General features: G+C 37.5%; 1 protein-coding gene across 2 annotated transcripts in view; it reads left to right on the top strand.

Moving 5' to 3' along the window:
• Nucleotides 1-17,562, top strand: part of PCCA (propionyl-CoA carboxylase subunit alpha) — a 356,179-nt gene that overhangs the window by 49,462 nt on the left and 289,155 nt on the right. For both annotated transcript variants that reach the window (XM_082675555.1, XM_082675556.1), the window contains 2 exons: nt 6,957-7,070; nt 8,941-8,994. In XM_082675555.1, the coding sequence (XP_082531681.1) occupies nt 6,957-7,070; nt 8,941-8,994 (168 nt within the window). The remainder of the gene's footprint in view (nt 1-6,956; nt 7,071-8,940; nt 8,995-17,562) is intronic.

Here is a 17,562-nt window from a genome sequence, read left to right as displayed (position 1 = left end):
TGTTCGGGGTGCTCGGGCCCTGTGGTGAACTCTCTGCCCAAAGTGTAAAACTACCAATTATTTCCCTCTCTGATTCTCATAAACTCTCAGATTGACATGCCGTGTTCTAGTGCAGTTACTACTTGCATTTCACTAATCTGCTTCGTCTCATTAATAAGAATTGAGTCAGTTTTTGTGATAGTGATTATATTAGCATGTTATTACAAGTAATAGATATTGATGTTACGCAATACAGTGGTTCACATAGGGTGACTTTCAAATGTTCTCTTACATAACATCTGGCCATTTTAGGTTAGGGAGGCCAGTCTATTTCAAAGGACATCCAGGGACTCTGGATGTTTGTTGCTCTGCCATCGCCTAGGGTAGCGGTCCCTAACCTTTTTGGCACCAGGGACCGGTTTCATGGAAGATAGTTTTTCCATGGACTGGGGTGGGGTGGGGGGATGGTTTTTGGATGATTCAAGCGCATTACATTTATTGTGCACTTTATTATTATTACATTGTACTATATAATGAAATAATTATACAACTCACCAGAATGCTGGCAGGAAGTGGAGCTCAGGTGGTAATGCAAGTGATGGAGAGCGGCTGTAAATACAGATGAAGCTTCGCTAGCTCGCCGCTGCTCACCTCCTGCTGTGCGGCCTGAGGGTTGGGACCCTCGCCCTAGGACATGGGTGGTCCAACTTTTCCTCTAAAGGCCCAATAGTAAATTAAGTTTTGTGGACTGTACTATTCAACTCTACCATTGTAGCACAAAAGAAGCCATGGGCAATAAGTAAATGAATAAGTATGGCTGTGTTCCAATAAAATTTCATGTACAAAAACAGACACTGGGCTGGATTTGGCCTTCACTATAGTTTGCTGTCCCCTGCCCTAGGGATTACCTTAGTTTGCATAGTTAAATTTGGTTGCTGCAATATTTATGTTCCAGGTCAAGGGAAAGAACACGGTCAAAATTTAGAGAAATATGCTTGTGTTTAAGTTGTAGATGATTTGGAAGTTGTACATTTCACTTTCTGATCCCAATAACATGAACTTATAACACAAGAGTGTCTGATAAATTTGATCCTACCCCTGCTGCTTTCTCTGCAGTTGTGGCTCGAGAATTTCTGTAGAGAAGAGCTTCAGGCAACACAGGGCATGGGGAGTGGGGGCTTTGGGAGCTTGTCTTGGAGTACATAAGAGGCTTGCTTGCTTTCCTTCTGTCTCTTTTTTTCTATCTTTCCTGTCTTTGCCTCCCTCCCTCCCTCCCTTCCCCTTTCCTTCTTTTCTTTGTCTTCCCCCCGCTCCTTTTTAAATACTAGTTTGTATTTATTGTGTGTGTGTTGGGGAGAGATGGGCTCTATCCCTCCCCCCCATCTGTTGCCTCCCAGTACCTCTTAGCTCTGCCACTGCTCGCTTGTCAGAAATACTGGAGATGATTTCATCTCTCGGGTGTTTTTAGCTCCTTAGTTTCCGTAGATTCCTTCCCAAAGGCATTTGTTCAAGTTTTTGTTAAGCTAAAACCACACTCCAAACCCCTTCTCAGCTATCACTCTGCCTCTCCTAAACTCTACAACCCATCGTACCAACACCCTTGCCCCTGACCTTCCAAACGTACCTCAGTTTCTTCCCAGCTGTAGCCCACAATCCATTTCACTGTGGTCTCAGCTCATCAACATTGCTTTTGCTAAGGTTTTCCTATCATACTTGGCATCTCATTCCCCCTCCTCCATCCCTTCTGATTCTCCCTGGATGATTCTACCAGGGTCAGTGGTAGGAGAATATGGTTCTAGTCATGCTGCTCTGCCTTCTTTTGTTACTTGCCATATCCTCAGAAGCTCATTCCTGCCAAACAAAGACTAAAAAAACTTGGTTTTGGTTACAGGATTGATTCAGGGTCAGTTCCCTTTTGTGATGTGAAAACAACATTGTAGAAAATGGGTTGGGAGTTTTACATCTGGCAAAAACCTTCTCTCTTTTTCCCTGTAATTTTTAATTTTTAGTTTTACCACTTGAAAAATTATGTAAATTATAACAGCAGAAAAAATAGTAAAGTTACTAATCCCTCCATCTAAAAATAATCGTGAATAAATTTGTCATGATGCTACACATGTAGTTATACAAAATGGAATCAAAGCAAATGTAATATTTACTGACTTAAAAAAATTATTTATTTTCTAAGGATCAAAATGCCTTTCTAGAAAGGATGTGCCAGAATACTAGTCTGTTGGCATTTGTATAAGTCTCTTTAGACTTCAGACACTTTGCATTAAATAGAAGAATTCTTTTTTTCTTTAGAAATAGGGTTTTGTCTTGTTTGAAAAACATTTTTTTCCCAGTTCTTCAAATTAAGATTGATGCAGCTGGCATTCCTTTCTTTCACTTTTCAGTCTTTAAGGGTACTTTTTGTTTGTTGGTGATGTTCGGGAATTTGGTTAGATTTGGTAGATGCTAAAGTCTGACCAGATTGTGTGAGGTATTGCTATTCTCAGGCAAGGAGGGTGTCTAGTATGTATTATGTCCTATAGGTAGTCAACCCACTGTTTTGTTTGCATTGAAGGATGTCACAAAGAAAACTCAAGTATCCATGGACATGGTAAATAGTGCCCATGTGACTGCAGATCTTATTGACTGATAGGTTTCAAAAAAAAAAATCTCCTAGCATGAAAAAACATCTTTAAAGCTGCTTGTCTTCCCTATTTTTCTCAGTTTCTATTTGTTTAGAAGGTATTTAAAAACTTTCCCTCTCAGATCTGGCCTAGTGTACTTTTTAACTAAGGTGCAACCTATTTGATAAGGTTAGGGACCAAGCAGAGTTATCTTTTTATCATATCTTAGGCATCTAATGGACTAATATGAAATTTTCCATTAACTCAAAAGTTTTAAAATTGAGGCACAATTTTTAACCTATTTATGTTTAAGCATTTAAATTCATTAAACAGAAAGTCAATAAGGAAGGTGATTTTTTTTCAGTCCTGTAAATTGAAAAGCACATCCTTTGTTCTGCTAGATCATTATTTGGAAAATAAAAGGCTGATACAAGTAATTTTCCTCTATTTAAAGAATAAAAAATTTTCCAAATATAAAACTAAATGCTTGAGGAGGAAACTAATAATCTTTAAAACCCCTATTGGAAACTTTTCTATTGGAAAAGTTTGTGAAGACTAACTCCTTTACTTAGTATTGCTACTTAAAATCTTCTGTTTTTCTGTTTGAAACTTGTAGTCAGCAATACTGTGGTTAATTGATTAATTCAGGTTAAGCTTTCCATGATTATTATATTTTCCTTTTACTATTGAAATATATAGAAAAGGAATCAATATTTTTCAAGATACTGAAATTTTTGAGACAGATACATCTAGTCAGTGTAGGTGAAGATAAGTCATTCTTGGGGCTTCCCTGGTGGCGCAGTGGTTGAGAATCTGCCTGCCAATGCAGGGGTTCGAGCCCTGGTCTGGGAAGATCCCACATGCCATGGAGCAACTAGCCCCGTGAGCCACAACTACTGAGCCTGCGCGTCTGGAGCTTGTGCTCCGCAACAAGAGAGGCCGCAACAGTGAGAGGCCCGCGCACCGTGATGAAGAGTGGTCCCCGCTTGCCGCAACTAGAGAAGGCCCTCGCACAGAAACGACGACCCAGCAGCCAAAAATAAATAAATAAATATTTTAAAAAAGATAAGTCATTCTTCAGAAGAGCCTCTGCACTGCTTGAATGCAGTTTGTTTTGTATTATTAAAGAAATAATAATCACCTTAGTCATTTAGAACAACAATAACAACAAAATTGAAATTGAGTTTCAGAAGTTTTTTTAAACTATCCTTTCGTGGTTGACTCAGAAGTATCTCCTTGGGAACTAAGGCAGCAGAGGGTTCTAGTTTTTTTCTTTCAAATGGCTTTGCCAAGCATTTTTGCTGGTACTGACCCTGTCTTAGACTGTGGGCTTGAGATGTTAATATAGGCCTCTACCCTAAAGTAAGGTTTGTTTCTGAGAAATAGAAGAAAAGAAACCAACCAACCCCTTTAGAAACAGCATGTTTTGCCTTTCTTTGTAAAGTCCCTAAGCAGTTTTTTTTTTTTTTGCGGTACGTGGGCCTCTCACTGCTGTGGCCTCTCCCGTTGTGGAGCACAGGCTCCGGACGCGCAGGCTCAGCGGCCATGGCTCACGGGCCTAGCCGCTCCGCGGCATATGGGATCTTCCCGGACCGGGGCACGAACCCGTGTCCCCTGCATCGGCAGGCGGACTCTCAACCACTGCGCCACCAGGGAAGCCCCCCTAAGCAGTTTTGACCTGCTTTTGATGTATTTATTTGAATGGTTATTCAAACAGTATTAATGATCTGCTAAAATGTTAGGCTCTGAGCTAGATTCTCAGTATGTTTACAAAGAGTTTGTGATAACATAGGAAAAATGCCTATTATGATGATAGTTAAAAAACAAAAGGATGCAAAATTATATATGCAGTTTGGTTACAAAAGTATATTTAGAGAAAAGACTGGAAGTAAATAAGTCAAAATATTATTAGGATTCCCCTCCTTTTTAACTTTTTTTTGGTGGTACGCGGGCCTCTCACTGTTGTGGCCTCTCACTGTTGTGGCCTCTCCCGTTGCGGAGCACAGGCTCCAGATGCGCAGGCCCAGCGGCCATGGCTCATGGGCCCAGCCGCTCCGCGGCATGTGGGATCTTCCCGGACCGGGGCACGAACCCGTGTCCCCTGCATCGGCAGGCGGACTCTCAACCACTGCGCCACAAGGGAAGCCCCTTTTTTAACTTTTTGATGCCTATTTATTATAGAAAATTTGGAGACAGGGATGCATGTGTACATATTTTAATCCCCCTCCCCACCACGTACAACTCTCAGTTGCCATATGTATTGCTAAGATTGGAGATTTAATTTAGTGTAGCTTTTTACCTCAAAGACAGTGGCTTAACAATGAAAATTATTAAACTGTCATCCAAGTGTATCTATGAATTTAAAAGCTTGTAGCAATAAAACTGTGCTGGGAGAGATTTTTCACGAAAAGGAATTTAAGACACAACTTCTGCCTTGCAGGATCTTATGATCTGGAAAAGGAGAGTGTATAAATTGTAACAGACATAATCTGTAAAGGAGTCAAAATGACATTACTGGGCAGGATGCGATTAAATGCCAAAATTTGCACCTTGTACTACTGGAGTTCAGATTAAAGGAGATTCATCTGAAGACCCAGTGGTAGAAGTGGAACTTTAAATGCATCTTTAATAATAGGTAGTACCTGGCAGGAAATAAAATATACAGAGTAAGTGTAGATTTAACTTTAAATACTTTATCCCCACCTGACTAATGCACTTTTTCTTTTTCTTTTTTTTTTTTGCGGTACGCGGGCCTCTCACTGTTGTGGCCTCTCCCGCTGCGGAGCACAGGCTCCGGACGCGCAGGCTCAGCGGCCATGGCTCACGGGCCCAGCCGCTCTGTGGCATGTGGGATCTTCCCGGACCGGGGCACGAACCCGTGTCCCCTGTGCCACCAGGGAAGCCCCTGACTAATGCATTTTTTTCAAAAGATTGTTCAGTATTCAATTTCTTTCTTATAGAAAAAACCCACAACTACAATTACAAAAACAAAATTGCTGTTGTAAAAAATTGCTGAATTGGGCAGAGGGCAGTAGAAGAGGGGGCATTCTGGTCTGAGGGGAGAAGAGCAACTTGAAGTTGGGAATAAGCAAGATATAAAGGAGAGCCTTGCTTTGTACATGGGAATATTTAGGATCCTTTTGCGAGCGTGGCTGCCTTTCCTTGGGTGTTATTAAAGAAATTAAACTGCATAGATTTGAGTCTTTTATATTAAGATATTGATCTATTAATCCCTTGGGTAGCAGGTATCTTTAACCTTTCAATACACAATATAATTTTTTACTTAGTTTGAAAATATTTATTGAAAAAGAGAACTCTGAGCTTTCTAAAAGATGACTTGATTTTTTTTTTTGATAGACCTCATTTAAAACAAAATGCTTCTTTAAAAACTACTTTACATCTGAAGAATATAACTTAGCAATACTCAAGAATATTTTCCACCTTAGACTTTTTGGAGGAGGGTCATACATGTCCGGGTATATGAATGTGTTCCAGTTTTTAATGTCTGCCTTGTAAAATAAATTTAAACGGAGTTTAAATTTATTTAAACTTACACTGGAAAACTTAGGAAAAGCCGTTTCAAAAATACATGAATCCCTTTCATCATTTTAAAAGAATAGATTTCTTTTAGAAGTAAGCAATTTATTTTGTATTGAATGCCTAGGCTTTCTTAAGCAAAAATAGATTTGAAACAGTGTGTAGTAAGTAGTCTTAAAAATGGAGCATATATTCCTGAATTTGGAGTAGGTTTAGAACTGAATGCACATATCAGTTCTTTTATGAATAAAGGTTAAAATGGGTGAGGATCAAATGTGAGAGTATTTAAACGATTCTCAAGATTTTCTGGCTCATGTGTAGTGATACTGAACTCTTTAGTCCTGGGCTTTAATTTGTGCCTGGTGCTGACCTGATGCTGTGCAGGGACACTCACTGCATCCCTTCATTCAGTTTCTCTAATTATCCCCACTTCCTGGGGAGCTTGCTTAGAACTGGGCATGAATGCTTGTTATGAAAATATTGGGCTACCCTGGCTACATGTAACAGAGTAGTTTTTGATATAAGGTTTACGTATAGATGAACTGAATAGGAGGCTAAAGTTGTTTGCTGTGATTTTACTTAATCAAATTTGTATGAATATTATGGAAATTATCTGGTTAGTGGATTAGGCTTGTAATTAATGAAATCAAGGTTAATATAGCTCCTGAGCTTATTACATTGTAATTTCTTAATGCATATTCAGAGAGAGATCTGACTACATAAATGATACGGGAAACACTCAGATTTGCAATTTGTGTATACTTGCAGATGAAGATAGTTCTTTTTGCTGGGAGGATCTGTTAATGTAGAGATTTGTCTCTTCAGGTTCACGTGAAAATGGCGGATGAGGCGGTCTGTGTTGGCCCAGCTCCCACCAGTAAAAGCTACCTCAACATGGATGCCATCATGGAAGCCATTAAGAAAACCGGGGCCCAAGCTGTGAGTCTGAATGAATCTGTCTACTGCAGCTGTTTCATATGTAGTGAGCAGAACACTAGAGTTTGTATTTAAAAAAAAAAATAAGAAAGAATGATTGAAAATGCTGTTGCAGTTCATGTCACATGAGTTAAATGTGGCCGAATTCGCTACTGGAAATCAGAGGCTTTGTAGCATCTGACAGTGTTGGTTACTGATCCTGCAGGTGGCTGCTGGATTCAGCTTTCACACCAGGGAGCAGTTTCAGTTCATTTCCAGATTTGCTAGGGGGAAAAAAAAAAAAAAGAAATCCCAATTAATTTTGAGAATTAACCCTTTCAGTGTTATAAGAGTATTAAAAAATATGTATTACAAACAGGATCCAAAAGACCCTGTTTTAATCATTTAAAAATTATGTATGCCTTGTTATACTTCCAGAAATAAAAATGATGCAATTGGTAATTATTTTAGTTTGATAGTGTCAATGGAATATACATAATTTACATGGAGAAATCAGTAATTCTCCCCACCCCCAATTCTGTTTGGAGTAGAATCCAATGAAAAAACTGGGTTCTGACATCAGGAATAGTGTTTTGTTATAGTTGTTGTTGTTGTTATTGTTGTCGTTGTGTGTGTGTGTGTGTATGTGTATGTTTTTATCAGAGAACTAATTACATGTAATGTTAAAAAAAACTACGTAGAGTTATCTCTAAAATTGGATGGAAGCAGCCAACACCAGCAGTTAGCCTGGAGTGCTTCAGTTAGTGTTCACATTTCTTTTGAAAGAAATGTTTTAGTAAGATGCATGTTTAAATAAAAAACTGAATTCATGAACGCATATTATAGATGTTACAGTTTACTAGCAGAGTTAATGAAGGTAAAACTCTTTTAACTATAGATTATCAGAATACAATCTTTAGTTGAATGTTTATATGAAATGAAACTGTTGGAGTGAAACTCTTTTCCTGTGATGTAGTAGTGTAAATTATTCTGTACCATGTTCATAAAGCTTAGTCTAGCATTTAAAAAAATCTTAAATGTGTAGATACTTCTAGATTAGATTATGATACTGACTCATTTAGAAATTTGACTTATAGCAGAATTATTTTCCTAGAAATATATTCAATACTGACTGATAATAGGGTGGCTAAATTTATGTTTGGTCAAAAGTTACTTGGTTAGAACAGGATGGTAGAATTTAAATTGTTGCAACGTGGCTTGTGAGAGAGGAGAGCGTGAAGTGGTTGTGACTGGCTGAGTGGGATGAGGAGGGAAAGAAGAGTAGATATTAGAAGAAAAATAAATTCAGAGAATGATGAAAAGGTAAAACCAAACTTCGATTTTAGTTAGGTTTGACAAAAACTGTTCATTGGGTAGTGGCTGAATATATTAATATTGTCAGGAATAAAATATGTTCATTGGCTTAGTAGCCAGGGTTTGGGAAAGTAGCAGTTCCTGGTTCTGTAAAGAAAGGGGAAATAAGAGTTTTTCATCCATCTTGTGAAAGGTTTCCTTTAACATAATTCTTTGACCCACTAGCTGTTAGAAAATTCTCCAGACTTGTGGCCAAAGTTAGTCTCAGAAAAAGTGGGGAGAGTTTGGGTTGGGTTGAATTGCATAGCCAAGTGCAGGTGGACAGGCAGGTGTGATGGGAGACGGCCCCGACTGTGGTTAAGACAGGTAGTGTGCTACAAGTGAGTATAAAGTAGGCGATTTCTTGGCGTTTGGGTCCGAACTCGGGAGAACTGAGTTAGAGCAGATCAGTATGTTAGAGTCAGTAACTTTACTCCAGGGCCCTTGAACAATAAACATGTTAATGCTCTTTCTGTTGTGCTTACTGTAAAGGTTTTGCAAATTGGTAAAACTGAAAGTGCTTTTTGTTTTCATTTCTAAGGTACATCCAGGTTATGGATTTCTTTCAGAAAATAAAGAATTTGCCAAATGTTTGGTAAGTTTGTAAGGAACAAGAAACTGTTAACTTATATTTCAGAAAGCAGCGTAACGGTGTTGCTTTTGTAAATATGGGTAGTGATGAGTTATAGACTTTTCATTGACCCAACGATTCTTTGAAAATAGTTTGGGAAGAGTGAAGACTTTTATTCTGTAACCTAAGTCTTGATTTGAAGCGTGAAAATGGAAAAGTTGTAAAATCACCATTACACCTAATGAATGATACCTAGTTTATAACATGTGTGGACTTTGACTTTTAAAATTAAACATTTCAGACTTTTAGGTAAATACATCAGGGAGTCCAGTGATTCATTAATTATTTACCATGAGCATAGAATGTGAAGCCAGAAGTAAGATTCTGTTTTTTCCCTTTTATTGCATATTATGGCATTTAATATCAAATCTTACTACTGTCTCTATTTTGGGAAATTTTTTTCTTTTTTTTATGACAGGAGTATCCTCCTGATATCACCATCCTGACTAGGTGCATGACCCTATATTTGCTATTAAACTGATTTTCCAGGTGTATTTATAACTACATTCAAGATGGTACTGAAACCTTAGTTTTCAGGTACTAAAATATGATATTGATAATGTTTTGAAAAGCTCATTAGATCAATTATCTCAGGTATTAAGTTAACTTAATATTTTAATATATTATACTTTGTTTCTGTGATATGCTTATATTTTGTTCTTCCATGTATTCAGAATTATTTATGAATGCAATTACCATTTTCAAGATGAAATTTTCACTTAAAATTCATAAATTTAATTTGGACAATTCTTAAGATCATAGAATTCTAGCCCAGAATGATCTGTTTTAACCAATTTACTTTATAGATTAAAAACTAAGGCCTGTAGATTAAACTGAGGCCTAAAGAAGTTGTGACGTAAAGTCACGCAGGTGGATAATAGTAACACACGTCTGGAGAGGTGTATTAGGCGTAAGTATCCAAAGGTCCAGGTTTACCAGGTTTTGTGCAGTATATCCACATTTTCCTGTTTATACCCCTTTTTATTATCGTCTAGTTTGAAATTTTGGCTGAGGTTCTGTCATTATGTAAGAAAATGATTTGAATATAATACATTTTAAATGTATTTGTACAATATAATATATTTAAGTTTGTATAGGTGAGGAGTCTCTAAACTGTGGTCCATGGGCCAAATGCAGCTGCTGCCTGTTTTTGTGAATTAAGTTTTATTGGCACACAGCCCTGCTTGTTCACTTACCTCTTGTCTGTGGCTGCTTTTGCTCTAGAACAGCAGAGTTGCGTAGCTATAGCAGAGACCGAGTGGCCTGTAAATAAATATTCACTGTATGGCCCTTTATAGAAAAAGTTTGCCGGCTCCTGGTATAGATGAATATCTGAGTCTGGGAGAAGTGAAATTATATGGCAAGTATATTTATTCATGCATTTATTCAGTCATTAAAAAGGGCTTATTTGATAGCTATGTTCAAGGCATTTGAGAAGGATATAAAAATGAATTGGATGTGCCGCCTGCTCATGAGGAGCTCACAGTCATGTTGTGGAAAATAAGTCAGCTACACAAATGACTTCAGGGAAAAAAATATTATGAAGAAGTTCAAGTTCTCTGTAAATGAAGATAAGATTGTGCCGTCAGGGGTTTCATGTTAGAGAAAAGGGTATAAAATGTATGACTACCTTCCTTTCTCATTTGCTTTTCTAATTTTATCTCCTCCATTTTCCTTTATCAATGTTATGCCTTAGGCAAACCAGACAGCATGCTATTCCCAAATGTGGCTGGTTCTCTCCTGTTCTGTCTTTTCCATCACTCTCCTCAGTGGTCACACCTGTCCCCTGGTCCCACATTTCTTACTACTGTCTATTCTTAAAAGCACAGTTCATGTTACCCCTACCAGGCTAGTTTTCCGTGTTCTTCTGGTGAGAAGTAATCTCTTTCCTCTGTCTTCTAGAGCATTAAAATTTTTTTTTCCTTATCTGGCATACCACCTTCCATATTATGTAAAAATTGTTTCTGTATTTTAATGTCCTCTTAAGGTAAGAGACTTGGTCTTCTCATTCTTTGTTTCCCTTTTGTTTTATATTCTAATGATTTCTACGTAGTGAGTTCAATGAATGTAATGGAAAGATTAAGTAAATATTATTAGATTAAGAATTACGGAACAGTAACCTGCAAGAAAACTTTCCTCCTGTCACAGAAGGGACTGTTTTGTAACTAGAAAGCGGTATTGCCATGTGTTTTTATTCACCATGAAAATATGTAGCTGGTGATAACTAACCTCTCTTTTTGTGCATCATGGCAACATTCTTATTTGGGATATAATTTTCCTAGCTTAAAAACTTTTCCCATTGGAGTATGCCATTTAAAATGGACCTTTTGAAATACCTGGCTATAGCTGGTGAGTTCCATAAAAATAACAGTGAAATAAAATTGCATACAGATTTTGTTATGCATATCAACATTGTTTGTGTGGTTGGTGACGAACCATTGAAATTTGATAGTTATTGTCTCAAACTGGGAATATTCTTAGAATCTGATTTCTAAGATAGTGGTAATAGATTACTATGTTGGCAGCAACTTTTGGCAAGAAAGATGAGCAGAATATGGAAAAGAAATCTTTTTTAAAGTTTATTTTATTTTTGGCTGTCATTGGGTCTTCTTTGCTGTGCGAGGGCTTTCTCTAGTTGCGGTGAGCGGGGTCTACTCTTCCTTGCGGTGCATGGCCTCTAGGCGTGCGGGCTTCAGTAGTTGTGGCTCACGGGCTCTAGAGCACAGCCTCTGTAGTTGTGGCGCATGGGCTTAGTTACTCCGCGGCTTGTGGGATCTTCCCGGACCAGGGTTCCAACTCATGTTCCCTGCATTGGCAGGTGGGTTCTTAACCACTGTGCCACCAGGGAAGTCTGGAAAAGAAATTTTTAAACTTTAATACTGTGGAGTTCCTTTTACTATAACTTATGTATGCTGTAACTTATGTTTGAAATGTAATCAAATGTGGAGGTTCCTTGCCCCTCATTAATTTCTGGTTCTGTTTTTTGTTTCTTTTTCTTTAAATTGCTGTTCAAAGATCAGCATAATATTTACTTTGTTTATAGAAAAACTATTTGTGCCTTATCATCTGGTATATTGTTTTTAGTTAACAGCTTTGAATAAGATGATTTCTTGAATTTTTTTTCTGAGTTTGTGCTATTTATTTGCTTTAGAAAGTACCATAAGCCAATTGTTAAAAGCATTCTAAACTTTGTATGTTTTCTTTACAAGACTAATTATTCTTTTTTTTTTGCGGTACACGGGCCTCTCCCGCTGTGGAGCACAGGCTCCGGATGCGCAGGCTCAGCGGCCATGGCCCACGGGCCCAGCCACTCCATGGCATGTGGGATCTTCCCCGACCAGGGCACGAACCCATGTTCCCTGAATCGGCAGGCGGACTCTCAACCACTGCACCATCAGGGAAGCCCAAGACGAATTATTCTTTATGCTTAATTTACACAAAATGGGATCAGATTATATAGAATCCCTACTGTACATGATTTAAACAAAATCATGTCTTTGCTTAAACAATTAATGGAAAATTCAAAGCTACAAATAATCCTTATAAAGAATAGTAATTTTCAGTAGTTTTAATATGCTGAGCACACATTTTATTTCCAAAATGTTTTTTATTCTGTATTTCCCCTCTGGGCTCCTTGTATTCTGAGCAGTAAAGGAACAGTAGTGGAAGGCTGTGAGGACTGTTAGAGTTAAGAAAAGGAATTCTTTTGGAGTTTACGAAAGGGGGTTGAAAAGTTAAACTATCTGCCCCTGGAAAAAGTGGTTTAAAGATTAAATGAGATTTAAAGAGATTTCATAGTGTTTTTAGTTATCTTTCTGGTTTTTATGTGTATGTTTTTTCATGTTATCATATCATATTTTAATGCAGCACAGCATTATAAGTTACAGTAGTTATCTTTATGAGAAATTTATGTTAGATTCAATAATTTGTGTTTCATGTATGGGTCTTATCCATGTATTTAGAAGATATGTGTATATATGCATACAGATAGTGTGTTCTATCCAGAATGCTCAGCATTGAGGGTGGAGAAGGGAACTGTGGGAAGCAGTTGAGGTTTGATGATTGTATTTTTTTATCACCTTTTGTTGGAGACTTTTTAGCAAGGTAAGGAATGTAACTACTTCAAAAACAATAATGAGATTTTTTTTATCCATTGGATTAACCATACTTTTAAAAAATAGCTGTAACATCCAGGGTAGACAAGTGTACAGGAAGTGTCTTGTTCTTGGGAGTATAAATTATTTCAGCCCCCTTTTATCTTTTTTTTTTGTTCCAGAAATTTGCTGGTATTACCAAAATTTAAAACGTATATATTCTTTGACTCAACATTTCCACTCTTAAGAATTTCACCTACAAAGATGTACTTTAAAAATGTTCATTGTAAGGTTCATAATAGCGAAATTGGGAAATAGCTCAAGTTTTTTCATCTTTAAAATGAAGAGAATGACACCTACCCTGTAGGGTTGTTGTGAAAGTTAGAAACAACATGTATAAAGAACTTAGCACAGAATCTGGCATTGATAAGATAAGGCAAATCACCTTATCATTACAGGTGTTAGTTAATAATTATTACTTCAGTAGATGGGGAGAGCTACTGAAGAGTGGTTTTTTTTATTCTTTTTTTGAGAATGAGATAGTTAAAATTAGCATTTTGGGGAAATTAATCTGATAGTTTTAATGTGTATTTTGTGCGTGTAGATTTTTTTTCTTGTTGAGATTAATAATCTGATATATTATTCCTATACACACACGCATGATAATGTAGTTTAAAAATACTTTGACATATATGATTTCATTTAATTCATGCAACCATTTAACAAAAAGAAAACTGAGACTCAGGTGCAGTGACTTGCCAACAGTCACACTATATTGGTAAGTAATAGAATCAGGACTTGACCTAGGTTGGCTGACCATAAGTACAGAGCACTTAAAAAAAAAACTGTACCCTGGTTTGCTTAGTTGGAAAGAGTGAGAAACCAAACAGTGAAAACCAGATAACTGTAGGGAACTTAGCCAAAGCCCATAGAAATCTGTTCCCGCACTTTATAATAACAGAGGCAGCACATGATCAGGTTGTGTAGATAGAAATTTGAAGAAAGCCTTTTGCTAGGTCATCGGTCTTCTGTCGTGAGGTTGTAATCCATGGTGTGTTAGAGTTGTGAAATGTGCTTTAAGTACTTGGCAACTGATACTAAAATTATGAAGTTATCAAGTTTTCTAATGATGTTATTTAACAATATTTTTGTTCTTAAAATAGTTTAGAGTGAATTTAAAACGATCAATATGATACCCTATTCACTCATATTTGAAAAAAACTTTTTCTTGAGTAGGAAAAAAAAAGAGAGCCGTAGACCTTGCAAGCCCAAATTTGTTTATAACTCCTATTTTATCTATATAGGTTGTGATCTGGGTAGCTCCTGGAAGTATGTTTTGTGTGTGACATACGTCGTGGCTTAAGAAAGGTTAATACTACACTGTATTTTTTAGACATCTAGTTTTAACTACATAGATATTCTTACCATTAATATTATTAGAATTTCCATTTTGGACACAGGTCTTTGATTTTATTATGTTAAAGTGAAAAAAATTTGAGAATGTAAAATCTTCAGAAACTTAAGTCACATGTATACATTGAAAAATAAGGTTTCTTCCATCTGTGAACCTCTGACCCCAGCCCCCAGTTTAAATTCCTAGAGACTGCCACTGCTACCAAATTTGTATTCTTCTGGAGCGCACGCATGCGTGTGTGTTTGCCTGCTAGAATTTGCTGTAGATTTGTTATACAGGGTACTCTTATTTGCTGAAGTAGGATTTTGTTTGTTCATAAGAAAAGAAGTGGCACAGAACTTTTCTTCCCTTCTCCAGGCTCTTAAAAATAGATGTGGAACACCTACCTGCAGATATACTTGCAACATTCTTATTTAATCTTTATGACAATCTGTGGTGTATTATGATTTATAGAAGAGAGAACAATCTCAGAATGAATGACTTGCCCAATGTCACATAGCTAGAAAGTGAGAGTATAGTTTCTTACAAAAGTCTTTGACTGTAAATCCCATGCTCAGTAAATGTTCCAAACTACTTCTAAGATGAATTGGAACTAGACTGGATTGTTAGTGTTTTGTTTTTAATTGATAGCTTTGGCTGGCACCTTTTTTTTTTTTTTTAAACTATTGGTGGAAGTTGTTCTCTTTCTGCTCCCTTTTTCCCCCTCATTGGTGTACCATTGTTAAGGTCTAAAAACAGAGTATTTCTTTTGTTTTTTTTGGTCTTGTGATCTTGGATGCCGGTGAAAGTAACTGTCTTCACTTGGTTTTGCTGACTTTATAGGTAAAGTATAATACTTGAGTGAGCTGGTAGAGCTACAGAAGAGTCACTGATGCCTTTTTCCTCTCTGGGATACTTATGTTGAATTAATAATGTCTCCCTGAATTTAGAGGAGAGATTTGGTGACTCTTATCCTTTTGACAGCAATTTTGTAATATGTTTTAAATTGTGACTTTAAATATGTCATGTTCAAAAGGCTTAATGAATACCTATGAAACAAGCTTCATAAAACCCTTATCATAACAGAATGTCCTTTGAGATGTTTGAGAACATGTTGGATTAGAGTTCAGCTTCTAGACTGTTTGTTGAAGAATTTGAAGATGATGCTGAGTAGAAATGCTCTAAAGTGGATACCTGAAAAAGAAAAATCTTCTATTTTTAGGGAGTCTTTAAGGATGTAGATAAGGCAAATACATTTAGAGTTGTGGGGTTTGGCGGGTGATTTCAATAGGAAGGTTAAGAATCTGGGATTTGATGAGGCTGGGATTTTCTGCCCGAGGCTGGGATTTTCTGCCCTTTGCTTGAGGTTAAAATAGTTTGAATTTTATACTCGAGCTTTCCTTCTCCCTCTTCTTTCCCTCCCCTGCAGTATTAGCACAGTCTGGAGTCAGAGTTAAAATTCTTGCTCCGCCACTTCATATCCCTGTGATCTTGGACAAGTTGCTTAATGTTTGACTCTGAAGACTCTCAAGTGTCTTATGCTTACTGTTGGCAGGATTTGTTTTTCTCCATCTGACTCTTATATTGAAAACATGTCTCCTGTAACCCTCATGTAGTTGGGTCATGCTTTTTTTTTTTTTTTTTTAATATATCTTGGATTATAATTGCTTTACAGTGGTGTGTTAGTTTCTGCTTTATATCAAAGTGAATCAGCTATACATATACATATATCCCCATATCTCCTCCCTCTTGCGTCTCCCTCCCACCCTCCCTATCCTACCCCTCTAGGTGGCATAAAGCACCGAGCTGATCTCCCTGTGCTATGCCACTGCTTCCCACTAGCTATCGATTTTACATTTGGTAGTGTATATGTGTCCATGCCACTCACTTCGTCCCAGCTTACCCTTCCCCCTCCCCGTTGTCCTCAAGTCCGGTCTCTATGTCTGTGTCTTTATTCCTGTCCTGCTCCTGTGTTCTTCAGAACCTTTTTTTTGTTTTTCTAGATTCCATACATATGTGTTAGCATATGGTACTTGTTTTTCTTTTTCTGACCTCACTCTGTATGACAGACTCTAGGTCCATCCACCTCACTGCAGATAACTCAATTTTGTTTCTTTTTATGGCTGAATAATATTCCATTGTGTATATGTGCCACATCTTCTTTATCCATTCATCTGTTGATGGACACTTAGGTTGCTTCCATGTCCTGGTTATTGTAAATAGAGCTGCAGTGAACATTGTGGTACATGACTCTTTCTGAATTATGGTTTACTCAGGGTATATGCCCAGTAGTGAGATTGCTGGGTCATATGGTAGTTCTATTTGTAGTTTTTTAAGGAACCTCCATACTGTTCTCCATAGTGGCTGTATGAATTTACATTCCCACCAACAGTGCAAGAGGGTTCCCTTTTCTCCACACCCTCTCCAGCATTTACTGTTAGTAGATTTTTTGATGATGGCCATTCTGACTGGTGTGAGGTGATACCTCATTGTAGTTTTGATTTGCATTTCTCTAATGGTTAGTGATGTTGAGCATCCTTTCATGTGTTTGTTGGCAATCTGTATATCTTCTTTGGAGAAATGTCTATTTAGGTCTTCTGCCCATTTTTGGAGGGCCATGCTTTTCTAATCATTCTGATAATCTGTATTGTTTAATTGTGGTGTTTGGTCTTTTAAGCTTTTGGGTTGCCTTAATTTATTTTCTTTAATAACAGCTTTTTCTGAGATACAATTTACATCATAACATTCACCCTTTTATAATGTAAAAATCTGATTTTTTTGTTTATTCACCAAGTTATGTAACTATCACCACTGTGCAATTTCAGTAGAATCTATTACCATTTAATAAATTACTGATGTGGGCTTCCCTGGTGGCGCATTGGTTGAGAGTCCACCTGCCGATGCAGGGGACACAGGTTCGTGCCCCGGTCTGGAAGATCCTACATGCCATGGAGTGGCTGGGCCTGTGAGCTGTGGCCGCTGAGCCTGCGCGTCCGGAGCCTGTGCTCCTCAATGGGAGAGGCCACACAGTGAGAGGCCTGCGTA

Source organism: Grampus griseus (assembly GCF_964374135.1).
Source record: "Grampus griseus genome assembly, chromosome: 18".
Taxonomy (NCBI): domain Eukaryota; kingdom Metazoa; phylum Chordata; class Mammalia; order Artiodactyla; family Delphinidae; genus Grampus; species Grampus griseus.
The sequence above is the reverse complement of the archived record's forward strand: the minus strand, read 5'-3'. Positions and strand labels throughout refer to the sequence as shown.